Raw genomic sequence first — 27,262 nt, forward strand, 5'->3', positions numbered from 1 at the left:
AAAGGAAGTTTGAAGGCAGTGATGAAAGTGTGTTCATGATCTTGCAGTCTCTTCAGTCCCATTTACTGGCAAAAGCTGTGATATTCCACATTACGATGGAGCAGACCATGTTTCTTGTCCATTTCCTTCCGCGTGTGCTTGAGAAGTTGTTTAGCTGTCGGATTTCTTATGTTATAATACTAAATATTGAAAACTTTAAAGATATTCATTTTGCAATTTCAGACCATTTTGTATCAAAATTGTTTTATTTTATATTGGCAAATGATTTTCTGATATGTTTTAGAAATACAGATGGAACAAATGCTGAGGAACAATGTAGTGAGTACTGAATGCTAACTTCAATTATAAGTGAATCGATTTAAAATAATTCGAAATGTCACTTTATTTTTTGTGGTATCATGATATATTAACACCAATTTGTGATGCTTTTCAGGTGATGAAGAGAAATGGAGAAGCATGCAAGGAACTTTCCTCAATATTAACGTTATGGCTATTCCTTGTCTCTGTTCTATGGCACCAAGAGGCCTTGCACCTAATACTCGGTCAGTAGATTTAGAACAGGCCAGTGCATCTAATTTTGATGGGCACTTGAGGAAGTTAAATGGCAGTTAATATTGTAAACTTATCGTTTGCAAATGTTCTGTCTGCTTAGGTCAAGACTGACATAAATATGTAATGGTGTTCTTAATTTGGTCAAGTAAAGTGTGAGGTTTTAGAAAAGCACATCTGTACTATTACACCGTGGGCATGTAGACTTACTTAAATTATTTATCTAAAGCTGTAAAATAACATTTTGCCAAGCACATACAGAACAGAAGGATGTCAGTTGACCCGCTACTGTATTCAAACAGAATGCTGGAAACGTAGATTCTGCTTATTAAGCCTGTATTCATATAACATATTTGCAAGTTTTCTTTTACATTTTAGAAAAATGTTTTTTTTTATTATAAATACTTGCTCAAAAATTTGTTAAAAGCTGTAGTATTAAAACGTCTTACTGTTATTGACAATAATTTCTTACAAGCTCTAAATATCTTTGAAAACACTCTTCCTTACACTGTTTAATAGTTTTATTAATTTGTGATATTCATTCTTGATTATCAATGATAATTTGTCACCTTTTGAATATTAATTCCAACCGGAAACAATAGCGGCTTTTATTTTTTCATTGCTTAAGTTGAACAAGATCTGCCTCTGAATATTCAGTGTTACGTTTTAGGTTGAATAATGGAAGCATGTCACTTATCGCTGTCCGAAACTGTACTCGAGCAGATTTTATAAAATATCTGAAGCGGTATGGTAGTGCAAACAATCAGGTAAATTAAAACAATTTTTGTTTTTTAAATACAGTTAATTTGTTTCCTTCTGTTATAATACATCTGATGGGCTCTGTTAGCATTAGCACAGCTGTTGTCATAATAAGAATTAGCTTGCTGTCACAAGACATTTGCAATGGATTATTATCAAATGTAAAATATGGTAATGCCTAATTCAGATTAGCTCTTTATATCCTACTTCATTTTATTTTGTTGTGCACTCTTTTGACGATCTGTAGTTGTTTGTAGAGATTTTATTTTAATAATTAACAACTACATCTGCCTTTATAGATAGATGATATGAAAATAGGTGGAGCATCAAGTATTGTTGAGGAAGCAGTGTGTTTGCAGCAGGATTTAGACAGATTGGGAGAATGGGTAAATAAATGGCAGTTGGAATATAGTGCAGCAAAGTGCCTGGTCATGCACTTTGGTAGAAGGAATAAAGTTCTGGACTATTTTCTAAATGGGGCAAAAATTCAAAAGTCAGAGGTGCAAGGAGATGGGAGTTCTCATGCAGGATTTGCTAAAGGTTAACTTGTAGGTTGAGTCAGTGGACTGTCCTGCCGAAGGCTTTTGGCCCGAAATGTCGGCTGTACTTTTTTTCCATAGATACTGCTTGGCCTGCTGAGTTACTCCATAATTTTGTGTGTGTTGCTCGGATTTCCAGAATCTGTAGATTTTCTCTTGTTGGGGAGCAATATTCTCGCAGGCAGGTTTGTTAGAGCTGTTAGGGAGGGTTTAAACTAATTCGGCAGGAGTGTGGAATCTGGAGTGAAGGGACTCAGGATAGGACGGATGGTAAAAAAGCAAAGATAGCATGCAGTCAGACCGTCAGGAAGGGCAGCCAGATGATAGGACAAAATTGCAGCCAGCAGGGTGAGTATCAGTGCCTTAGGGATGCAGAATCAAAAAGGTTGCAAATACAATACTCGAAGTGTTGTATCTCAGTGCACGGAGCTTAAGAAATAAAATGGATGATCTTGTTGCACTGTTATAGATTGTTAGGTATGATGTTGTGGCCATCACTGAATTGTGGCTGAAGGATGGTTGGAGTTGGAAGCTGAATGGCCAAGGTCACTCATTGTATCAGAGGGATAGGAAAATAGGCAGAGGGAGTGGCATGCCTCTGCTGGTAAAGAATGGCATCAAATCAGTAGAAAGATGTGACATAGGATCAGAAAATATTGAGTCTTTGAGGGTTGAGTTAAGAAACTGCAAGTGTAAAAGGACCCTGATGGCAGTTATATACAGACTACTCATCAGTAGCTGGGACATGGACCACTGATTACAACAGGAAATAGAAAAGGTGTGTCTGAAGGGCAATGTTATGATAGTAATGGGAGATTTCAACACGCAGGTTGATTGGGAAAATCAAGCTGTTAATGGATCTTGAGAGTGAGCTTGTTGAATGCCTATGAGATAGCTTTTTAGATCAGTTTGTCGTTGAGTCTACTAGGGGATCAGCTGTACTGGATTGGGTGTGAGCTAATGAACCGGAAGTGATTAGGGAGCTTAAGGTAAAAGAACCCTGAGGAGGCAGTGGTCACAATGTGATTGAGTTCAACTTGAAATTTGATAGGGAGAAAGTAAAGTCTGACATAGCAGTATTTCAGTGGAGTGAAGGAAATTACAGTGGTATGAGAGAGGAGCTGGCCAAAGTAAATTGAAAGGAGCTGCTGGCAGGGATGTGAGCAGAGCGGCAATGGCGTGAGTTTCCAGGGGGAAAAAATGAGGAAGATGCAGGATAGATGTATTCCAAAAACAAAGAGATACTCAAATAGCAAAATAGCGCAACCATGTCTGACAAGGAAAGTCAAAGCTAATGTAAAAGCAAAAATTAGTGCAAAGCCAGAGAATCGGGAAGCTTTTAAAAACTTACAGCGAACAATGAAAAGAATCATTAGGCGGGAAAAGATGAAATATGAAAGCAAGATAGTAAAAGCTTTTTTAAGTATGTAAAAAAAATAAGAGAGATGAGAGTGGATACAGGACTGGTAGAAAATAAGGCTGGAGAAATACTAATGGGACAAGGAGATGGCTGATGAACTAAATGGGTATTTTGCATCAGGCTTCACTGTGGAAGATGCTAACAGAGTGCCAGATGTTGATGGGTGTGAGGGAAGAGAAGTGAGTGTAGTTAACATTACAAGGGAGAAGGTGCTCAAAAAGCTGAAAGACCTCAGGGTACATAAGTCACCCAGACCAGATGAACTGCACCCTAAGGTTCCGAAAGACGTAGTGGTTGAGATTGTGGAGGCATTAATAATGATCTTTCAAAAATCATTGGACTTTGGCATGGTGCAAATGCCAGTCCCCCTTTGAGAAAGGAGGAAGGTAGCAGAAAGGAAATATAGACCAGTTAAGTTAGCCTGACCTCAGTGGTTGGGAAGATGTTGGGGTCGGTAGTTAAGGATGAGGTTAAGGAGTACTTGGTGACACAGGACAAGACAGGACAAAGTCAGCATGGTTTCCTTCAGGGAAAATCCTGCTTGACAAACCCGTTGGTATTCTTTGGGTAGATTATAAGTAGGATAGATAAAGGAGATGCAGTGGATTTGTATATTTGGACTTCCAGAAGGCCTTTGATATATATAAGGCTGCTTACCAAGTTAAGAGCCCATGGTATGACAGGAAAATTACTGGCATGGTTACGCATTGGCTGCTTGGTAGGAGGCACCGAGTGGGAATAAAAGGATCCTTTTTTTGTTGGCGTTCAGTAACTAGTGGTGTTCCACAGGGATGGGATGTTGGGATTTTTTTTCATGCTGTATGTCAATGATTTAGATAATGGAATAGATGGCTTTGTTGCCAAGTTTGCAGGTAATTCAAAGATTGGTGGAGGGACAGGTAGTGTTGAGGAAACAGGTAGGCTGCAGAAGGACTTAGACAGATTAGGAGAATGACCAAGAAAGTGAGAAATGAACTGCAATGTTGGAAAATGCATGGTCATGCACTTTGGTAGTAGAAATAAATGTGCAGACTGTTTTCTAAATGGGGAGAAAATCCAAAACTCTGAGATGCAAAGGGGGTTTGGAGTCCATGTGTAGAACATCCTAAAGGTTAACTTGCAGGTAGAGTCGGTGGTGAGGAAGACAAATGCAATGTTAGCATTCATTTCAAGAGGTCGAGAATACAAGAGTAGGGATGCGATGCTGAGGCTTTATCAGGCATTGGCGAGGCCTCACCTTCAGTATTGTGAACAGCTTTAGGCTCCTCATCTAGGAAAAAATGTGCTGGCATTGGAGGGGGGTCAGAGGAGGTTCAAAGAATGATTCCGGGAATAAAAGGGTTATCATACAAGGAACGCTTGATAACTCTGGGTCTGTCCTTGCTGGATTTTAGAGGGATGCGGGAGGGGGGGGGGAGGTGTGCGGGGGCCTCATTGAAACCTTTTTAATGTTGAAAGGCTTAGACAGAGTAGGTGTGGAAAGGATGTTTCCCATTGTGGGGGAGTCTAGGCCAAGAAGGCACAGCCCCTGGATAGCGGGGCATTCATTTAAAACATAGATGCAGAGAAATTTCTGTAGCTAGAGGGTGTTGAATTTATGGAAATTATTAGTGGAGGCAGGTCGTTGGGTGTATTTAAGGCAGAGCTTGATAGGTTCTTGATTGGACATGGCTTCAAAAGTTACGGGGAGAAGGCCAGGGAGGGGAGAAAAGGATTACCCCATGATTGAAAGGTGGGCCAGACTTGGTGGGCCAAATGGCCTAATTCTGCTCCTATGGTATTCATAGTGTAATTAGTTATGTTTCAGTAACCATCTCCAGTTCGGTATATTGAGTTTATGGCTTATAGTCACCATTAATTAGTAGACTAAAATTCTCACAGCAAAATTATATTTTTCAATTTTAATTTTTCTAAACATTGTACATTATTTTAATATGTCTTGTTATTTGCAGTTTAACTTTCCCTTTGTGGAGACATATACAGTTCAGGAAGTTAAGATACAATTGAGGATCAAAAGCAGATGGGTTGATGAGACATCGGAAGAGAAAGCAGAGTCTAGTTCACGTTGCCCATCGGTAACTTCTTTAAATGGAAGTTGTCCATGGAACATTGATGGTGATTTAATGGAGGAATCTTCAGAAGTTCATATAAAGTAAGCATTGACTATTGCATGTAAAATGTTTACGGAATATTGTTTTAAAAGCATTCAAAATGTAAAAAGAAATTGGCCCTCTTTTGTGATCTAATTTCAAGAATTCTGTTTATATCAAACAAGTGTTAAACTACAAATTTGTGTCTGCAATCCAAGACTGATTATACTTAAGTTATTGTATTCAAACACTGGTTTAATTCCCTTACTCTATTGTGTAATGATCATGATTTCCCCTACTTCCACAGGATCCATTCACAGCTAATTACTCTGTATGGAAGAGCTATGGAAGAATGCGATATTCCTATAGTAAAATGTGGTTGCCTGTAGCCAAGATAACGAAAAATTTCTTATGGTTTGTCATTCGTAGAAATTCTGAGATCAATGAATCAGTACCAGATTGTAGCTGTGCTAGAACTCCTTGCAACTACTTTAATGAGTATATTACAGAACTATACAATAGAATTATTTCTAGAGTTCTGAAATTATTTTCAGTAAAACATCTTTATACAAATACTGTATATACATTGATTACAAATTTTAAAAGTACATGGGAGCATTGTGTTACTTGAAGCTGTCAAGATGTTTTTATTGCCATACAAAGACAAACAAAATGTCTCCCATCATACAATATTAGAAAGCAGTTTTGTGCTGTGTTCAAGAGAAGAATATGTACGGCCATTTATATTTAATATAATTCAAAGTGACAATGTATATTTTACAAGAGGTAATTTATAAAGTTGGAAGATCATGGTTTTAATGTACATAGGATTTACAGTTTTGAAAATGAAGCATTACAAATAAAATCAAATTGTAATATTTTCATATTCTGTTCACTTTCAGATTTATGGGTTAAATATTACATTTCCATTGTCTGGCTAAACCAGTCATTTTAAAATCATATTCTTGTATATCTCCAAAATACATCAATATCATTTTTTATAATGTAAATTATCATGCAAAATGATTTTATTATTGCATGTATGCTGTACTCCCGACTCATTGGCTAGTTGCAATGAACCACTGATTTTTTTTTTGTATAAATGGAAATGTTTCTCTCAAACTTTAATTATTTTAATCCCTTAGATAACTCTATTCCTTCCACTGTCAAGAAATTCTCTAACCTGACCGGCATGTTAACCTTTCTGATTATGTATAATTTGTCAGTTTGTTTTTTGTTCTCAGTCATTTCTGTTGACTTAGTCTCCCTGTATCAATGGCCTAGTCAAGCTGCTGAGTAAAATCAGTTGGGTAAGTTAATACTGATTTGACTATGCCCAGAACCTCACTGCTTCATTTGATAATTTGTATTTAATACTTTTTCTTTTGAGATTAAATTCTGTAGCTGTTCCTACTTCATAATTACAATACATATAATGAAATGCTGATCATTTTCACTGTGCTGTGTTATTGGCAAATGCTGATTTTCTACCTTCAGCCAACTAGTGACATTTGTTAGAAATAGTAGCCTAATAGCATAAGCTACTAGCAGCTATGTCATGTTTGCATTCACTTTCTTTTTTCCAATAATTTCTCTTCAGTGGAATTGTATGTGTGGAGTTGAGATTAAGTGTATTTTTTTTGCCTTACGTGGAATGAGGGTGCCAAGTTGAAACAAGGACAAAGGGAAAAGGCTGAAGCAGATAGGTGTTACTTTTGTAATGTTAGGAACCTCAGTAATTTGGGAAGTGTGTTGGATGAAATATTTTATGGAGGGAATGAAGCCAGAACAAAGTAGCTATCCTTACAAACAGTAAGTTATGTAACATCATTTGGAGGGATAAGAAATTAGGAGCTTAGGTAGGAATTTAAAAAGAACATGTAAATACATTCATGTAGTTGTAATTAACAAGAAATCTCTAGTACTTATTTTGTTCTAATCAGTTCTAAGTACAAAGAGCAAGTTTAAATAATTACAGTTGTACTGTATGACTGATCCAGTCACTTTAAAAATATTTTTATAAATTTCCAATAACTATCTACAAATGTGGATGTTCTATATTTAAAATGTAAATTGCCTACACAAAATTGATTTTGTATTTATGGTAACACTGTACTCCAACTGTAACTGGTTTGCAATCCATGGTAACTACCTGTGCAATTTCACTGTTACAGATATGCTCAATGTTCTTGAAAAGGAAGTATCTTTATATCTGGTAAAAATATCCTCAGGATGAATTGATCAATATTTTTAACCACGAGAACTGATTCAATACCTCTCATCCGCTACGTTAGGAAAAGTAAAATAAGGGGGCTAGTGTTGGCTGAAACTAACAATTCCAAAGGCAACTATCAGGATTTAGCTCGTGCAGATCAGTCTTGTACTTATACAGGGCCACCAGTGGTGGTCACTCTAATCCATCCTAGCATTCTTCATGGAGTCCATGATAGAGCTTGGTCTTATTCAGATTCCATTACGCAGGGAATCTGCTTTTGCAACAGTATTCCAGATCAGAACTCATATGATCAGAGACCACATTCATTTCAACAGGTATTCTTGATTCGAGAATAGGGAAGGTAAGCAAATTGAATGTCTGAATATCAGACATTTAAATAAAGACAGACTTTGAGACCATGCAGATCTCCACTGTCAGCATTGATTTATAATCAAAGCCTTTAAGGATATTTGGCAGACAAAACCTTAACAGGGTGCTGACCTGATTTTTAAGGGTACTGTTATTTTACATTATTAGAAGTATTAAAAGATTATTCTTGGTCTCTTTGAACGTCATCCTCTATTTGAAGGTCATCACTTAAATTGATCAGTTTGCAATTTTCTTGCTGGTTTCTTTTCATATCTTCAATTCTATCATTCAGTATTCTTTTAAAGAATCCACACTAAACCGAGGATGGGGAGAGAGAGATGAAGAAATCACAAAAATACAAATTAATTTCTTATTATTTAGCATATTATATTGTAGAAATTTGATTACTGAAATTGTATATGCCATAATGGCTCAGGTTTGGCTGAAAACTTTTTTTTTTTGCAAGTGTGCCAAATATATGGATAAAGTAGCATTAGCAGTCAAGGTGAACTGAACACTGATGACATACTATAGGTGTTTTTTTGTGTTTGTTTGCATAATACTGGATTCATGATGTTGACAGGTTTTTAAATGCTGACCTTTTTTATCCACAAGAATGCAACATTTGCCCCCCCCACCTCTGAAAATCAAATAGATTGGAAATTCCCAAAAAAAAGGCAAACCAAAAGTTAAAAACATGGATTATACATCACTTCCATCATTTTAAAGATACCTACTGTGCGTACGGCAGGTTGACTGGCTAATAGGAAAAGGAAGGCAATGTTGATAATACGTAACAGGTGGTGTGTTCAGAAATTAGTGCTGAACCTCAATTTTTAAAAAATTTACGCCAATAAACTGAATGAAGGCACTAATGAAATGTGCAGTCAATAGAAATTTAAGTAGGAAAGTAAGTTGTAAAAGGAATATAAGGAAGCTACAAAGATGTATAGTTCGTTGAGGTGAGTGAACAATGATCTGCAAAGAGAGCATCATATTAGCAGAAAAATAATAAAAATATTTAAAGTACACTGTCAAAATGCAAGAAACCGTAGAGCTGTGAAATTGAGTGATCCAGGTATCCTACTGTATAATTCAAATTTACAGGTACATCAAGTAATTGAGAAGGCCAACTTCGAGAGGAACTGGGTAGAAGGGAGATAATGTTCTTTTTTTGTATATAATGCATTGGAGAGATCACGTATTGAGAACTGAGTACAGAATTGGTTTCCTTATTTAAGGATGGGCGTTAATCTGTAAGACATTCAGAACAAGGTTCCTAGACTAATATCTGGAATAGGCAGATAACCTTATGACAAAAGGTAGGATGATTTAAGCTCACAGCTATCAGAAATTGTAAGGTCAGTTTCGCTTTGCTGCAAGATGTTCAGTGTTATTAGTTTTACAAGAACAAATTTTAAGCTTGGAATTCATCTCAATACCTTTTTCATAGAACGGGACAAACATATTTAAAGCAACAATAAATATCAGGGAGAAGAAATTAATAGGTTTTGCTTAGTGATCAAGTAGAGAGCAAGATAAAATAACATTCAGGAGAATTCCTTGAAAAGCTGTCAGCAAAAGAACAAGTGTCAATCTTCACTAGTATCTACTACACAAAACAAATGGGAGCAGTAATGATAATCTGTCAGAAATTGTGATTTGAGTCTCAATGAGACGAGATGGAAAATAAATTCTGTCACTTGATCTGCACTGCAACAACAGCTGATGTTAGGGATAGAGAGGTACTGCTTTTAATATAAATCTCACCTTCCAAAGTAAGCCTATGATATGAAGAAATGATATCACCAGCAAGAGGAAACCGCTGATAATAATTCCCAATAATACTTTAAATTTTGGTTTAAAATTATAATATGCTTCCATCGTAACCTGGAAGAAAACAGTAAATTCAATTGATTACAAACTGTATTCAAAGAGTAACACAAGCAAAGCTATTTTCACAACTTTGATTTCTAAAGTTTCGTTTATTAACAATTTGGCTCATCACGATGCCCGCATAAATGATGAAAGAGAAGATATAATATCTGGGGCAGATGGATTTTGAAAAAGTTCTAAAAAGGATGGTTCAACTTAAAGGTCACCATCTGCAAACTGGTAGTGCTCAAGGAACCGCAGCCCTTAAGCTTGCCCACCAGGTCTAAGATTGTTGTTTCCTGAGTTGCAACTGTAGGAAGTTGAACTGTACAGTGTAGCCAATCAAGAGGGGGAGAGAAAAGATATGTATTTCTAATTGAGGATAGCATAGTCAGGGGAATGCACTTCATTCTCTATCGTGCCAAAGGCCATGTTGTCTGCCTGCTGTCTGGGTTCAGGACATCTCATCTGACCTACAGAGGAATTTTGAATGGGAGGGGAAAGTATGGATATAGTAAAAGGGAAGGAGAGTGCAGGAGAGGTTACAGACCTTGGCAGGGTAAAAAAAAAAGACAAAGAACTTTAGAAAGGGATAAGAATTTAACTGGAGGTAACATGGAGACAATATTGAAGAGAGTCATGAATACAGAAGTGAAGGTGTTATTTTTGAATACACACAGTATACAGAATAAGGTAGATGATCTTGTAGCTCAGTTATGATGATGTGGGCATCACAGAGACTGAAAGAAGATCACAGTTCTGAATTTGACATTCAAAGTTACAAATCGTATCAAAAGGACAGGTGTGTGGCTAAAGGGGGTGGGTTGGCCCTGTTCATTAAAAATGAAATCAAATTCTTAGAAAGCAGTGTCATATGATCAGAAGACATGGAATCCTTGTAGACAGATGATATTTATATACAGGCCTCTGAACAGTAGCCAGTATGTGGGGTAAAAATTACAACATGAGATAGAAAGGGCATGTTAAAAAGTGAAGACAAACTAAGTATTTGCATCAGTTTTCACTGTGAAAGAAACCAGAAATTTGGGAGTGCCAGGGACAGAAGTGAGTTTAGTTGCTGTTACTAAGAAGCTGGTGCTTGGGAAGCTGACAGGTAGGTAAGTCACCTGGACTAGATAGACCATACCCCAGGGTTCTAAAAGGGTAGCTGAAGAGAATGTGGAGGATCTTTGAAGAATCACAAGATTCTGGAGTGACTTTGGAGGACAGGAAAATTGCAAAAGTCCACACCTCAAGAAAGAAGGGAATTAAAAAAGGAAGTTATAAACCAGTTAGCCTGACTTCAGTGGTTAGTAAGATGTTGAAGTCCATTATTAAGGATATGGTACTCAGAGACACATGATAAAATAAGCCAAAGCTAGCATGGTTTCCTTAAGGGGAGATCTTGTCTGACAAATCTGTTGAAATTATTCAAGGAAATAACAGGCAGAATAGACAAAGGAGATTCAGTGGATGTTGTTTACTCAGATTTTCAGAAGGTCTTTGACAACTAGATAAAGTGGACATTCAGAGAATGCTTCCAATTGTGGAAATTTCTAGGACCAGAGGGTGTAGCCTCAGAATGCAAGAATTTCCCTTTACCACAGAGATGCGGAGAAATTTCTTTAGCTAGATGGTAGTGAATCTGTGGAACTCATTGCCACAGATGGCTGTAGAGGCCAAGGCATTAGGTATATTTAAAGTGGAGGTTGATATGTTCTTAATTAGTAAGGGTGCCAAAGGTTGTGGGGAGAAGCCAGGAGAATGGGGTTGAGAGGAGAAATAAATTAGCCATGATTGAGTGATGGACTGAATGGGCTAATTCTGCTCTCATGGTCTCAAAGATACATCAAGGGCGCATTAAGAGGGAAAGACTAAAAATTAATCTAGGGTGTTGAAGGGAGAAGAACATATGCAAGATAAGTTAATTCTGCTGATTTTACAATAATGAATAAATACCTACAGTTGATTTAATTTCTCCTTTATGAATAATATCAAGATTGCTTCCTGATGATGCAACAGCAGTAGTAAAAAACAGAGTCGAAGCAGCAGTATCCTGTTGAAATAAAGTGTGAATTTTATATTGTGTTCAAATACAAAAAAAATTACAGTACCAGGCTTATTTCTGGTAATGCCAGTTTCCCCATAAAATACTTAATTTTTCTTAAATGTCATTAATTGTATTTGCCTCTTTTGAAAGTGATGGATGCTGAACTGTAAAAAAAAACAGCAAAAGCACAATTACAGCTGCAAATCCTGTAGATCAATGAACTGACAAAACCTAATTTTAAAAATATATATGCCTTGTAGTTAAGAAGGTGCGCATTGGCTTTCATCAATCATGGGATTGATTTTAAGAGCCGAGAGGTAATGTTGCAGCTATACAAGGACCCTGGTCCAAAGGGCCTGTATTGTGCTGTAGGTTTTCTATGTTTCTATTTCACTTTAAGGACACACCCTTTCTGCCCAGCATCCATTTTCTCCTTCAGTCAAAAACTGGATTATTTCAACAGCAAATTTTAGGTTAAACTTCATATATCCTGGTTATTTGATGAGATTTCCATTTCAGGGAGCAGAACTTGCCATGCCATCTTTATTCTCGCAATCATTTATCTGGTGGTCTCATCCAAATTTAGTTAATTAGACAAAAAAAATACCAGCCCAGGCAGCAATTTAAATTTGAGATGATCTATTTCTACAAAGTAACTTATTTAAAACATTATCCAACAGCGGAAAGGGAGCAGAGAGAAAAATAATCTCAAACGTATCATGAACAAGTGTCTAATGCATCCATCAGCAATAAAGTTGATTGAAGACAGCAAACACCATTTCCTAGTTATGTCCTTTTTCATATCATGAGATAAAAATAATTTTTGTCCCCCTCTCTTAATCTTAAGGTTTAGAAAACTTTAATTGCATATTTATAATTCATGTTCTCAGTATTATTTATTATTTGCAGTTTATCTTTTGCACATTGGTTGTTTGTCAATCTTTGTCTATGTATAGATTTTTGTACATTCTGTTGTATTTTACTTTTCCTGTAAATGCCTGCAAGAAAATGAATCTTAGGGTAGTAGGTGGTGATATATATGCACATACATTGATATTAAGTATACTTTTGAACATTAATTGAATACACCATAATTTATAAAAGCAATATTTAAAAGATGTCAACTGTACTAACACAAAATACTTACTGATGCTAGAAGTACATAGCGGAGTCTCATACTAATATGGATTGATGCACGTTCCCTACTTTCAATATCTCCAAGCTGGCATCTAATGTTTACACAGGATATTCCATGTCTGGAGCACGACTGTTTAAAAAAAATATTTCAACTTAGTAAGTAAAAAGTTGAAATTCAAAAGTGATTGTTTAAAGTGACAGTTCTTATTTAAAGAAGGTCAAAGAATCCATAAGGAACAGAAGGATTGAATTTATACAGTAGTTTTAAAAAAAGAGGTTCAGGGAACAGCTAATCCCAAAACCAATGTTTCACCTATTCACAAGAGCTGGTAGCAAATATTAATTACAAGCAATCAACACAAATTATCGCGGTTTAGATAAATGATAAATGAATAGAAACTATCAGTCAGTAACTAATAATCTGATCTCAGGACTATTTAGCTGTGTTTAAAATAAGGTAATATCTGACACAAAGGATTAATATACTTAATAAAGCAAGAAACTTCCGCAAGCTTAAAGGAAGAACAACTCTACTCTAGTTTTTCATTGCTTTTTTTCCTATCTTTGAATCAAATATGAAGTACTATTTATAAGATCAGTCTGAGAGGTTTGAGATATCATGCAGTTTGTTAAAGCTACTCATGGAAGAAAGCGGTAAGGATGATCCAAATCCTACAAAGGGATATAAATGGATTGATCAATTGATCGAGCAGGTGGCAGATGGAGAAAGCATCATTCTCTGAAATTCTTATCCAAACTATTCACTGCTAAGAGAAACTGGGTTGTATCTTGTTGGTAAATGCCATCAGCTCTGAACATAATGTCAAGCATAATCTCTATAAATGAAAATTCAGGACTGTAGAATTTGTACATTAACATGCAGAAGCTCCGGAGAAACTAGTCAGTGAATCTGTGGGAAGGTTTTATAACTGGACTATGTACAATTAGGCACAAATAAGGCAAGTTGTATTTTTTAAAAATCTGTTGCAAATGTTTTAATTAGTCAAATGTTTTAGAAGCTAATGGTTTTAAAGCTAATGTTTTAAAGTTAATGGTTTTAAATTTTATTTGTAATACTCTCAAGGATTTGTGGCATTCAAAATGTCTGAAAGCTCTGACTGGAACAAAAACAAAGCTGTAAATGATGCTTTACTGTTTATGACATTTTCTCAGCAGTTTCATGATTATGTGCAAACGCAGGGCATTGCCTTTTGGGCCTTAGTTTCTCTGAGTCAGCAAGCTCAGCTTTACTAATCTGATCCAGGAAAGCATGAAATCCATGGAATGGGTGCAAAAGCCAAGTACATGTTATTTTTTTAACTGGTGGAAAACTAGTAAAATATAGTGTACAGACGGACATTGTCCCAGAAAATAAATGTGCAATTAAGAAGCCAAAGGAAGCAAAAACTGAAGTTTTGAGGAATGAGAGGACAAGCAAAATTTACAAAGTAGATACTGATTAAGATGCTTTTTAATGCTCATGGGCCTGGAACTCAAGGCATTTTCATGATAAGAACTGAGATAAAATTGGAATTGCTTCAGATTTAAAATCAGAATTCAGAATTTGGGGACTGTAAATCTGTGATATTGATTACCCAGAGAAATGAATGCCTAGTCATCAACTATTGAAGCTGAGACAGATGTGTCATAGAAACATAGAAAAACTACAGCACAATACAGGTCCTTTGGCCCACAATGCGGTGCCAAACATGTACATACTTTAGAAATTACCTAGCGTTACCCATATCCCTCTGTTTTCCTAAGCTCCACGTACCTATCCAGGAGACTCTTAAGAGAGCCCATTCCACACACTCACCACTCTCTGCGTTAAAAAAAAACTTACCCCTGAATCTCCTCTGTACCTACTTCCAACCACCTTAAAATTGTGCCCTCTCTGATAGCCATTTCAGCACTGGGAAAAAGCCTCTGACTGCCCACATGATCAATGCCAGAGGCTCAGCAATCTCCTCCCTAGATGTAGCCTGGGGTACATCTTGTCCAGTTCCAGATATTTATCCAACTTAATGTTTTCCAAACGTTCCAGCACATCCTCTTTCTTAATGTCTATATGCTCAAGCTTTTCAGTCCACTGTAAGCCATCCCTACAATCACCAAGATCCTTCTCTGTAGTGAATAATGAAGCAAAGTATTCATTGACTACCTCAGCTATCTCCTCCGGTTCCATACACACTTTTCCAATGTCACACTTGATTGGTCCCATTTTCTCACATCTTATCCTCTTGCTCTTCACATACTTGTAGAATGCCTTGGGGTTTTTCTTAATCCTGCTCGCCAAGGCTTTCTCGTGACCCCTTCTGGCTCTCCTACTTTCATTCTTAAGCTCCTTCCTGCTAGCCTTATAATCTTCTAGATCTCTATCACTATCTAATTTTTTGAACTGTTCATAAGCTTTTCTTCTTGACTAGATTTTCAACAGCCTTTGTACACCACGGTTCCTGTACCCTACCATCCTTTCCCTGTCTCATTGGAACATTCCTTTGCAGAACACCACGCAAATATCCCCTGAACATATGCCACATTTCTGCCATACATTTCCCTGAGAACATCTGTTCCCAATTTATGCTTCCAAGTTCCTGCCTGATGGCTTCATATTTCCCCTTACTCCAATTAATGCTTTCCTAACATCTGTCCTATTCTTCTCTAATGCTATGGCAAAGGAGATTGAATTGTGATCACCATCTCCAAAGTGCTCTCCCACTGAGTGACCTGACACCTGACCAGGTTCATTTCTCAATACCAGATCGAGTACAGCCTCTCCTCTTCTAGGATTATCTATATATTGTGTCAGGAATCCTTCCTGAACACACCAAACAAGCTCCACCCTATCTAAACCCCTTGTTCTAGGGAGATGCCAATCAATATCTGGAAAATTAAAATCTCCCACCACGACAACCCTGTTATTATTACATCTTTCTAGAATCTGCCTCCCTCTCTGCTCCTCGATGTCCCTGTTACTAAGTATCCTTTCAGACACCAAGTGAGAAAAGGAATATAATAATTAGATGGGAAAGTAAATTGAGTTAATCTTTCCCAGGGACACACTATTCATAATTACCATGTCATATTTGACTCCAAGTTGTACCTTTAACCACCTATCTGTTAGACCACTACAAACTTCCACCATTAACACTGGGCCAAGCCCCAGTGCTGCCTCAACATATTTGTTGTTGAATTTCTACATTCAATTATTTCACCATAGAACATAGAATAGTACAGCACAGTACAGGCCCTTCGGCCCACAATGTTGTGCCGACCCTCAAACCATGCCTCCCATATAAGCCCCCACCTTAGATTCCTCCATATACCTGTCTAGTAGTCTCTTAAACTTCACTAGTGTATCTGCCTCCACCACTGATTCAGGCAGTGCATTCCACGCACCAACCACTCTCTGAGTAAAAAACCTTCCTCTAATATCCCCCTTGAACTTTCCACCCCTTACCTTAAAGCCATGTCCTCTTGTATTGAGCAGTGGTGCCCAGGGGAAGAGGCGCTGGCTATCCACTCTATCTTATTATCTTGTACACCTCTATCATGTCTCCTCTCATCCTCCTTCTCTCCAAAGAGTAAAGCCCTAGCTCCCTTAATCTCTGATCATAATGCATACTTTCTAAACCAGGCAGCATCCTGGTAAATCTCCTCTGTACCCTTTCCAATGCTTCCACATCCTTCCTGTAGTGAGATGACCAGAACTGGACACAGTACTCCAAGTGTGGCCTAACCAGAGTTTTATAGAGCTGCATCATTACATCGCGACTCTTAAACTCTATCCCTCGACTTATGAAAGCTAACACCCCATAAGCTTTCTTAACTACCCTATCCACCTGCGAGGCAACTTTCATGGATCTGTGGACATGTACCCCGAGATCCCTCTGCTCCTCCACACTACCAAGTATCCTGCCATTTACTTTGTACTCTGCCTTGGAGTTTGTCCTTCCAAAGTGTACCACCTCACACTTCTCCGGGTTGAACTCCATCTGCCACTTCTCAGCCCACTTCTGCATCCTATCAATGTCTCTCTGCAATCTTTGCCAATCCTCTACACTATCTACAACACCACCGACCTTTGTGTCGTCTGCAAACTTGCCAAGCCACCCTTCTACCCCCACACCCAGGTCGTTAATAAAACTCACGAAAAGTAGAGGTCCCAGAACAGATCCTTGTGGGACACCACTAGTCACAATCCTCCAATGTGAATGTACTCCCTCCACCACCACCCTCTGCCTTCTGCAGGCAAGCCAACTCTGAATCCACCTGGCCAAACTTCCCTGGATCCCATGCCTTCTAACTTTCTGAATAAGCCTACCGTGTGGAACCTTGTCAAATGCCTTACTAAAATCCATACAGATCACATCCACTGCACTACCCTCATCTATATGCCTGGTCACCTCCTCAAAGAACTCTATCAGGCTTGTTAGACATGATCTGCCCTTCACAAAGCCATGCTGACTGTCCCTGATCAGACCATGATTCTCTAAATACCTATAGATCCTATCTCTAAGAATCTTTTCCAACAGCTTTCCCACCACAGACGTAAGGCTCACTGGTCTATAATTACCCAGACTATCCCTACTATCTTTTTTGAACGAGGGGACAACATTTGCCTCTCTCCAATCCTCCGGTACCATGCCCGTGGACGACGAGGACATAAAGATCCTAGCCAGAGGCTCAGCAATCTCTTCTCTCGCCTCGTGGAGCAGCCTGGGGAATATTCCGTCAGGCCCCGGGGACTTATCTGTTCTAATGTATTTTAACAACTCCAACACCTCCTCTCCCTTAATATCAGCATGCTCCAGACCATCAACCTCACTCATATTGTCCTCACCATCATCAAGTTCCCTCTCATTGGTGAATACCGAAGAGAAGTATTCATTGAGGACCTCGCTCACTTCCACAGCCTCCAGGCACATCTTCCCACCTTAATCTCTAATCGGTCCTACCTTCACTCCTGTCATCCTTTTTTTCTTCACATAATTGAAGAATGCCTTGGGGTTTTCCTTCACCCTACTCGCCAAGGCCTTCTCATGCCCCCTTCTTGCTCTTCTCAGCCCCTTCTTAAGCTCCTTTCTTGCTTCCCTATATTCCTCAATAGACCCATCTGATCCTTGCTTCCTAAACCTCATTTATGCCGCCTTCTTCCTCCTGACTAGATTTTCCACCTCACTTGTCACCCATGGTTCCTTCACCCTACCATTCTTTATCTTCCTCACCGGGACAAATTTATCCCTTACATCCCGCAAGGGATCTCTAAACATTGACCACATGTCCATAGTACATTTCCCTGCAAAAACATCATCCCAATTCACACCCGCAAGTTCTAGCCTTATAGCCACATAATTTGCCTTTCCCCAATTAAAAATTTTCCTGTCCTCTTTGATTCTATCCTTTTCCATGATAATTATAAAGGCCAGGGAGCAGTGGTCACTGTCCCCCAGATGCTCACCCACTGAGAGATCTGTGACCTGACCCGGTTCATTACCTAGTACTAGATCTAGTATGGCATTCCCCCTGGTCGGCCTGTCCACATACTGTGACAGGAATCCATCCTGGACACACTTAACAAATTCTGCCCCATCTGAACCCTTGGAACTAATCAGGTGCCAATCACTATTAGGGAAGTTAAAGTCACCCATGATAACAACCCTGTTATTATTGCACCTTTCCAAAATCTGCCTCCCCATCTGCTCCTCAGTATCTCTGCTGCTACCAGGGGGCCTATAGAATACCCCCAGTAGAGTAACTGCTCCCTTCCTGTTCCTGACTTCACCCATATTGACTCAAAAGAGGATCCAGCTACATTACCCACCCTTTCTGTAGCTGTAATAGTATCCCTGACCAGCAATGCCACCCCTCCTCCCCTTTTTCCACCCTCTCTATCCCTTTTAAAGCACTGAAATCCAGGAATATTGAGAATCCATTCCTGCCCTGGTGCCAGCCAAGTCTCTGTAATGGCCACTACATCATAATTCCATGTATGTATCCAAGCTCTCAGTTCATCACCTTTGTTCCTGATGCTTCTTGCATTGAGGTACACACATTTCAGCCCTTCTACCTTACTGTCTTTACACCGTCTATTCTGCTTCTCTTTCCTCAAAGCCTCTCTGTATGTTAGATCTGGCTTTACTCCATGCACTTCTTTCACTGCTCTCTCGCTCTGGGTCCCATCCCTCTCGCAAATTAGTTTAAACCCTTCCAAACCATGCTAGCAAACCTACCTGCAAGGATATTGCTCCCCCTCGAGTTCAGGTGCAACCCATCCAATCTGTACAGGTCCCACCTTCCCCAGAAGAGATCCCAATGATCTAAAAATCTAAAACCCTGCTCCCTGCACCAACTCCTCAGCCATGCATTCAACTGCCATCTCCTCCAATTCTTACCATCTCTGTCACGTAGCACTGGCAACAATCCTGAGAACGTCACCCTTGAGGTCCTGTTCTTCAGCCTTCTGCCTAATTCCCGAAACTCACACTTCAGGACCTTATCCCTCTTCCTGCCTATGTTGTTGGTCCCAACATGTATCACGACTTCTGGTTGCTTTCCCTCTCGTACCAGGATGTCGTGCACCCAGTCAGAGACATCCCAGACCCTGGCACTTGGGAGGCAACAAACCATGCGGGTGTCCTTCTCACGTCCACAAAATCTCCTGTCTGCTCCCCTGACTATAGAGTCTCCAATGACGACAGCTCTCTTCTTCTCTGTCCCACCCCTCTACACCACAGGATGCTGCCTTCCTGCTTCTATGAACTTCTGATCCAAAACTTAACTGCTTTTATTTGTATTCATACTGCTGTTTCATCTGCTGTAATATGACTCAGAAATCTAACTTTGCCTCATAAGCGCAAACACGAGGAAATCTGCAGATGCTGGAAATTCAAGCCACACACACAAAATGCTGGTGAACGCAGCAGGCCAGGCAGTATCTATAGGAAGAAGTACAGTCGACGTTTCGGGCCTTCGTCAGGACTAACTGGAAGAAGAGATAGTAAGAGATTTGAAAGTGGGGGGGGGGAGAGGGAGATCCAAAATGATAGGAGAAATTAATGGTCCTCTCCCTTCTCTAGTTTCATATCCCTTTTGCCAATCAACTTTCCAGCTCTTAGCTCCACCCCTCCCCCTCCTGTCTCCTTCTCCTATCATTTCGGGTCTCCCCCCTCCCTCTTTCAAATCTCTTACTATCTCTTCCTTCAGTTAGTCCTGACGAAGGGTCTCGGCCCGAAACGTCGACTGTACCTCTTCCTATAGATGCTGCCTAGCCTGCTGTGTTGGCCAGCATTTTTTGTGTTTGCCTCATAAGTCTCCCTTGAAAACCCTTGACACTTCATTAGAAGCATTACCAAAAAAAAAATCCTGTTATAATTGATTATTGTGTTTTTAATCTCAATGTATAGGTGCAGATGGTGCATTCTTGTACTGATTTATTTTTACTCTGATCAGTTTGAAATCATTCTAAGAATCCATTTTTTTAACATTTCATCATTTAAAACCTGGTACAACTTAATTAATTTTATATCAATCCTTACCAATTCTTTGGTTCCATACTTGTTGACGAAGTTAAACATTTGATGAAGTACTGATACATCAGGCAGGTTCGTACAGTTTTTCAAATGTTCCTCAAAGTAACATTTTCCATGGCTATGCTGGAAAAAGAAAAATTAAAACCTTAACAAAATGAGACTATGCTAATATTCAAACAAACTGAAATAATTTGACTTCTACATATCAATTGAGTGGGATGGCAAAACAATGGTCTGATAAATCCTAGCAACACACTTCAAAGTTGCTGGTGAACGCAGCAGGCCAGGCAGCATCTCTAGGAAGAGGTACAGTCGACGTTTCGGGCCGAGACCCTTCGTCAGGACTAACGAAGATCCCATTTTCTGAGGAGGTTGTAGAGAGCTGGGCCTTGCACATCCATACTCACGTCATTCTACAGATGCAGAATTGAGAGTAACCTAACAAGCTGCTTCACTGCTTAGGATGGAAACTGCACTGTGGTGGACAGGAAGACTCTACAAAGGGCAGTCAAAACTGCCCAGTGCATCACCATCAGCAGCACCAACATACCCACCATCAAGGACAGATACAGAAAGGTATCAGAAAAGGGCCAGTAACATCATGAAGGACTACCCTGCAAAAGGACTGTTTGTCCCACTTCCACCAGGGAGGAGGCTATGTAGCATTCATGCCAAGATCACCAGACTCACAAATTGTTAGTTTTCCCAGGCAGTAAGACTGATCAAAACCTCTACCCACTAACTCCACCACTACTTCATTATTTCCTGGCAGTCACCTTATGTACAGATTAGTATCACTTTATGGACATAGAATCAATGTACATAAGCTATCTGATGTATTTATATTTATTGTGTTTTGTATTATTATCGTATTCTTTATCTTCTGGGTTTTCTTCTGTGTTGTATTGGATCTAATGTAACAATTATTTTGTTCTCCTTCACACATGTATACAGGAAACGACATTAAACAATCGTGAATCTTGAATTAAACCTGCATCTACCACATCTGCTGGCAGCTTTTTCCACACTCACACCACCCTTTGAGTGAAGAAATTCAGCCTTGGGTTCCCCCTTAAATAATTTACTTTTCACCCTTAAGCTATGACCTCTAGTTTTTGTCTCAGTGAAAAAGCTTGCTCACATTTACCACATGCCTTCATTCAGCCTTCCTAATTTTCCTCTTGTGTTTTCTTGCATTTCTTACGTTCCTCAAGCATCTCATTTGCTATGCATTTCCAACTTCTTCTTAACAAGGTCCTCAATCTCCCTCGAAAACCAAGGTCTGCTAAACCTGTTAGCCTTGCCTTTTATTCTAAAAAGGAACATGTGCCCCAATCTTTGTGTCATCCACAATATTTTGACGTCTATGTTTTACTGAAGTGCAGTATTTCCAGAAACACCATCTCTTGTATGAAAAATTGGAAGAGAAAAGAAATTCTTTGAAGGAATCCTGCTGTTTGGGGAGATATTAAAGAACTTATGGCTCTTTTAAACTTTGATCTACACAAACTGTCAGTTCTTTTTAAAAATTTGTGGGGGGAGATAATGATCCATCATATAAACGCAGATGTTTCTAGTGAGGACTTACATGAGTACTCAGTTTAAACAAATTTAGCAGGTGCATCAAAAAAAAGATTGTTCTTTCTCATTTCTAGTTTACAATCTTTTAAATTCAACTTAATATTAGCTAATTTGTCAAATTCACGCTCAATTTTATAGGAAGTTTTCTGCTGTTCTAAAGAATTCAAAATGCTAAAGATCTTCCTTGTCATTGCATCTGCATGAAGCTACACCTCTTCTCCAATCATTCATTCTCATGTCATCATTATTTTCCCTCATCAATACAAACTAAGTTTTGTATTATGAATCTACTTGAATAACCTCACTTTTTAAATGTTGGTAATTAGATGATATTATTTAAAGATATTCAAAAAGGGTAGGAGTCAAAGGAAAAGCTGAAATTTATCAATATGTTAGTATACTATTCACCTGTAATGTGGTAGAGAATCTTTCACTCAAGCAAAGAAAAGCAAAATTAAAATTTAAGTAGGGTAGGTGCACAATGAGAAGTAATCAATTATCACACCACCATCAAAGCAAGAAAACCCAGTTTTCCTTCAGTCCATCATGGATAAAGCCCTCCCCAACATAGAGCACATTTACATGGAATGCTTTCACATGAAAGCAACATCCATCATCAAGAACCCCCCAGATCATGCTCTTTTCTTGCTGCTGTCATCAGGAAAAAGGTACAGGAGCCACAGTCTCGCACCCCCAGGTTCAGGAATAGTTATTATCCATCAGCCATCAGGCTCTTGAACCAGAGGAGATAACCTCACTCGCCCCATCACTGAACTGTTTCCACAACTTATGGGTTCACCTTCAAGGACTCTTCATCTCATGTTCTCGATATTTGTTGCTTATTTATTTTTTCTTTCTTTTTGTAGTTGTACAGTTTGTCATCATTTGTGCACTAGTTGCCTGCCCTGTTGTTGTTTTGTTGTTTCTATTATGGTTATTGGGTTTATTGAGTATCCCCACAAAACAATAAAGCTCAACTTTATGGTGACATATATGTACTTTGATAATAAATTTACTTTGAACTTTTTGTAATTATTTAGAAAATAAACTTCGTCAGAACAGGTAATGCAGAATATTACTTCCTCTTTTTGCCACCTTGCAGCACTTTCAAAATTGCAAGGTAAATAAATAAAGTTTTTTTAGATTCACAATACCGAACTGGGCTGTTCACAATAAGGCCCCTCTGCAGTGGAGGGGCTGAGATTTTGCTTTTGCAGTGTACCTCCATTCAGTTACAGTGTAACACTAAGTAATGTTGCTTTTCTCTGAAATTCTCCATTTTCAGATATCTCTATCCTCATCCACTTTCATTGTTCACATGGGTCATTAGACCCAAATTGCCCCACTATTTAATATGATCAAGGCTAATCCTTATTAGCCAATATACTGTCTATCAAATATTTTTCCACCTGCACTTTAAATGCTTTCAAAAATCAAGCTTTCACCATCTGCCAGAGTACAGAATTCCAGAGATTCATAATCCTCTGCAAGAAGAAATTTCAATGTACCTCACTTTTAAATAACTAGTCCCTTACCTTTAGTTATGCCACCTTGTTCAACATTCCCCCATGAGTGAAAACAGTCCAATATCTACACTGTCAAGCCTCAAGATCTCTATAGCACAAGTACAATTCGCCTTTAAGCACATTGCCTATAGTGCTTAGATTCAACATAGCAAACTCAGTAATTTCAGATCAGTACAACTAGTTACTGACAACTGATTGTACAATTGTTAGTAAAACCACTGTCAAAATCATCTTAGTTTATACTGTCACTCCCTCAATAATTTAGTCTCAAATGCTTTCATACTTCTCTCATCTCTACCAACGCTCTTTCAAACTACTTGCACTGAATTTCTCAATGCTAATTTTTCCCATTTCGGAGGTAAAGTCATAAAACCAAAATAATTTGTTTCTCTTCTCACAGCAGAATTGTGCTTCTATTTTAAGTAAATATGTTTCACATTGCATGTGTTTCTAGAGTGTTATTTGTTTGGTAATCATACTGTAAGGAGAATCCACAGGCATAACTAACATCTAATCTCAGTGCCCAAGTGGGGAACCACACTAACTAGAGGTTAAAAAATGTAAATATGCTAATTATGCTTCATATTTAACTTAATCACATTTTGAGATCGTATTGGCAATATGATATTAGGAGTCTTTAAAACAGAAAGAACTTACATCCAACACCTTTATGTGAAGAATTTCAAATAGCTCAAAGTCATTTCCTTCCAATGTATTAGGCTGTGCAATGTTCAGCTCAATATCAGGAGCCATGTTATTCCCACTGTTGATTACCTGGAAGTTGTCAATATGAATAGATTAAATATAGGTAATCTCAACATACAACAACAAACTAATTTACGTAGCCAGCAAATTACAGAAACATTAACTAATAAAATGTTACTGCCTTTCATTTTATCTTTTATTGCCAATATTTTTTCAGCAACTTTACTACGGAAGCACCTTTTAGGAGCAGAAATGCAACTGTTATATTTATTTTATAAAAAAATTGTTCATAATTTCTCATTTCCATTCTAAATGGACGTCCCTCTGAACATTGGTTCTGAATTCTGAATAACATTTTGGCCCAATGATACAGCCCACTGATAGCTGCAGAAAAGGCAGAATGAATAGTGGCCACTGATTAGAAAGTTAGTCATTTGAAAGTACAGCGGAAAAGGATTTGATTAGTTATCTTTACTCCCTCAGATGCTCACCTGCTTCCTGTGAAGGAAGTGATAACTGAAGGGGAATATGGATTGTGGGTGGGCAAAAAATAATCAGTTTGGAATCGAGTTGAAAAACCACAATTAAGGAGAGTGTCATAGGCATATAAGGAGAGTCACTTTGTAGAGGGAGATGCAGGGAGTAAGAAATGCAAAGGAAATGTATTTGCAAGAGCTTTTATAAGTATGTGGAGAAAAAAATAATCATTGTAAGGCAATGTAGATGCTGACAAACAGGACATTTTATCTTGTGAAATGTAAAAAAAGCAAAGAAATTAAACAAATATTTGGGGTCTCTTCATAGAAGACAACTTGGAAATTGTCCCAATAATAGTGAAGGATAACAGGTCCAGAATAAATTGAGAGTTTAAGGAAAATAATGAGTGAAGAAATGGAGGTATTAATGGGATTGAAAGGCATAAATACCCAAGATCTGATGACCTGCATTCTAGGATTTTGAAGGCTATCACTGTGTTGACAGTGAACCCACTGGTTATCATGTTGCAAAATCCATAGATTCTAAAATGGTTCCCCCAGATTGGAATGTAACCGCCACCACCCAGACTACGTTCTCTTCTCGCTGCTGCCATCAGAAAGAAGGAACAGGAGCCTCAGGACCCACACCACCAGGTTCAGGAACAGTTATTACCCCTCAACCATCAGGCTCTTGAACCAAAGGGAATAGCTTCACTCAACTTCACTTGCACCATCACTGAACTGTTCCCACAAACTATGGAGTCACTTTCAAAGACGTTTTATCTCATGTTTGTGATATTTGGGGCTTACTTCTCTATTATTATTTCTTTCATTTCATATTTACACATTTTGTTGTCTTTTGCAGACCCTTTGAGAAGTAAGGAAAGAGACAGAAAACAGGCTCAATATACAGGGAGCATGATATCAGTAGTCAGAGAAATAGTGTAATCTTTTATTTTTAAAAAAGTAGTAACAGAGCACAATTGGAATAGTAGCACAACTTAGCAGCATCAGCTTAGATTTATGAATGGCAAATCATCTTTTTCTTTAGATACTAACAGAACAGGCAAGGGGAACCTGCCGAGTGTAATGTATTTGGATTGTAAAAGTCTTTGATAAAATGTCACGAAAGAGGATATCAACAATATGAGATTGAAGTATTCAAGGGATAGATTAAAGATTTGTTAATAAACTGAAAATTTAGTGGGAACAAATGGATTATTTTTGATATCAGAGGCTATGGCAGAAGGTGTGTTCAATATTAATGATTTAAATGAGGGGCCTGAGACTTCTGACAACACAAAGTAGGTGGAAGGGTGAGCTGTGGGAAAGGTACATAGAGATAAGGACATGGTGAATGTAATACAGAACATAAGAAAAACTAGAGAACAATACAGGCCCTTCGGCCCACAATGCTGTGCCAAACATGTACTTACTTTAGAAATTACCTCGGGTTACCCATAATGTCAATAATGGAGAGTTTCTCCACTTTGAAAGGGAAAACATTTTTAATGGAGTATTTTTAAATAGAGATTGGATATCGAAAGTTAACATGCAAGTTTAGCAAGCCATTATTAAGGCAAACTGTTGTCTTTACTGTGAGCGAATTTGAACACAAGATTAGCTAGAAGAGATTCTACAGATGCAGGAGATCCAGTAAGGATCTGAGTCCAAATCTTCAACTGCTTTTTCCTCTCCATAGATGCTGTCTGACCTGCTGAATTCCATAGATATACAGCATCTCACTCCAACTATCTGCAACGGATCGGAATATTATGTACAGGTCTGGATTCCCTGTTTGGAAATATAATCAAGCATGCCAACAATGTGGCTGCCAAACAGCTGACCAAGTCTAAGCAAGCCCTCAATCCTGGTGCCCCAGAGCCTGTGATACTTTCTGATGTCAACTCATTTATCCTGCCATTGGATTTGAAAGACATAGCAGTTTCAGAATCAGGTTTATGGTCACTGACAGAGGTTGTGAAATTTGTTGTTATGCAGAAGCAGCAGTACGGTGCAGTAAATAAAAATTGCTAGAAATTACAAGAAGAATATATTTAAAGGAAAAAAATGGATGTTGTGTACTTGGATTCTCAGAAGGCCTTTAACAAACTGCCGCACGAGGCTGCCGAGCAATACAAGAACCTATGACGTTACAGGAAAGGTGTTAGCATGGATAGAGCACTGGCTGATTGGCAAGAGACAAAGAGAGGGAAGAAAGGGAGCTCTCCCTGATTGGCTTCCGGTGACCAATAGTATTCCACAGGGGTTGGTGTTGGGACTACTTATTTTTACGTTGTATGTCAACAGTTTGGATGACGGAATTGATGGCTTCGTAACCACGTTTGCAGATGATACAAAGATAGGTATGGGGCAGGTAGCATTGAGGAAGGAAAGGGGCTGCGGAAGAATTTAGACAGATTAGGAGAATGGGCAAAG

General features: G+C 38.5%; 2 protein-coding genes across 3 annotated transcripts in view; one reads left to right on the forward strand and one right to left on the reverse strand.

Annotated features, from left to right (window-relative positions):
- cerkl (CERK like autophagy regulator) overlaps positions 1-6,755 on the forward strand; it is a 210,834-nt gene extending 204,079 nt beyond the window's left edge. For both annotated transcript variants that reach the window (XM_072261766.1, XM_072261767.1), the window contains 5 exons: positions 284-318; positions 434-542; positions 1,220-1,316; positions 5,220-5,419; positions 5,665-6,755. In XM_072261766.1, the coding sequence (XP_072117867.1) occupies positions 284-318; positions 434-542; positions 1,220-1,316; positions 5,220-5,419; positions 5,665-5,746 (523 nt within the window). In that variant the 3' untranslated portion in view covers positions 5,747-6,755. The remainder of the gene's footprint in view (positions 1-283; positions 319-433; positions 543-1,219; positions 1,317-5,219; positions 5,420-5,664) is intronic.
- Positions 5,477-27,262, reverse strand: part of itga4 (integrin alpha 4) — a 156,646-nt gene continuing 134,860 nt past the window's right edge. Inside the window, exons 23-28 of the mRNA XM_072261764.1 lie at positions 24,300-24,416; positions 20,542-20,658; positions 13,014-13,133; positions 11,780-11,872; positions 9,712-9,831; positions 5,477-8,254 (exon numbers count right to left, since the gene is read on the reverse strand). Of these exons, the coding sequence (XP_072117865.1) occupies positions 8,123-8,254; positions 9,712-9,831; positions 11,780-11,872; positions 13,014-13,133; positions 20,542-20,658; positions 24,300-24,416 (699 nt within the window). The 3' untranslated portion in view covers positions 5,477-8,122. The remainder of the gene's footprint in view (positions 8,255-9,711; positions 9,832-11,779; positions 11,873-13,013; positions 13,134-20,541; positions 20,659-24,299; positions 24,417-27,262) is intronic.

The sequence above is a fragment of the Mobula birostris genome, chromosome 6, assembly GCF_030028105.1.
Source record: "Mobula birostris isolate sMobBir1 chromosome 6, sMobBir1.hap1, whole genome shotgun sequence".
NCBI lineage: Eukaryota > Metazoa > Chordata > Chondrichthyes > Myliobatiformes > Myliobatidae > Mobula > Mobula birostris.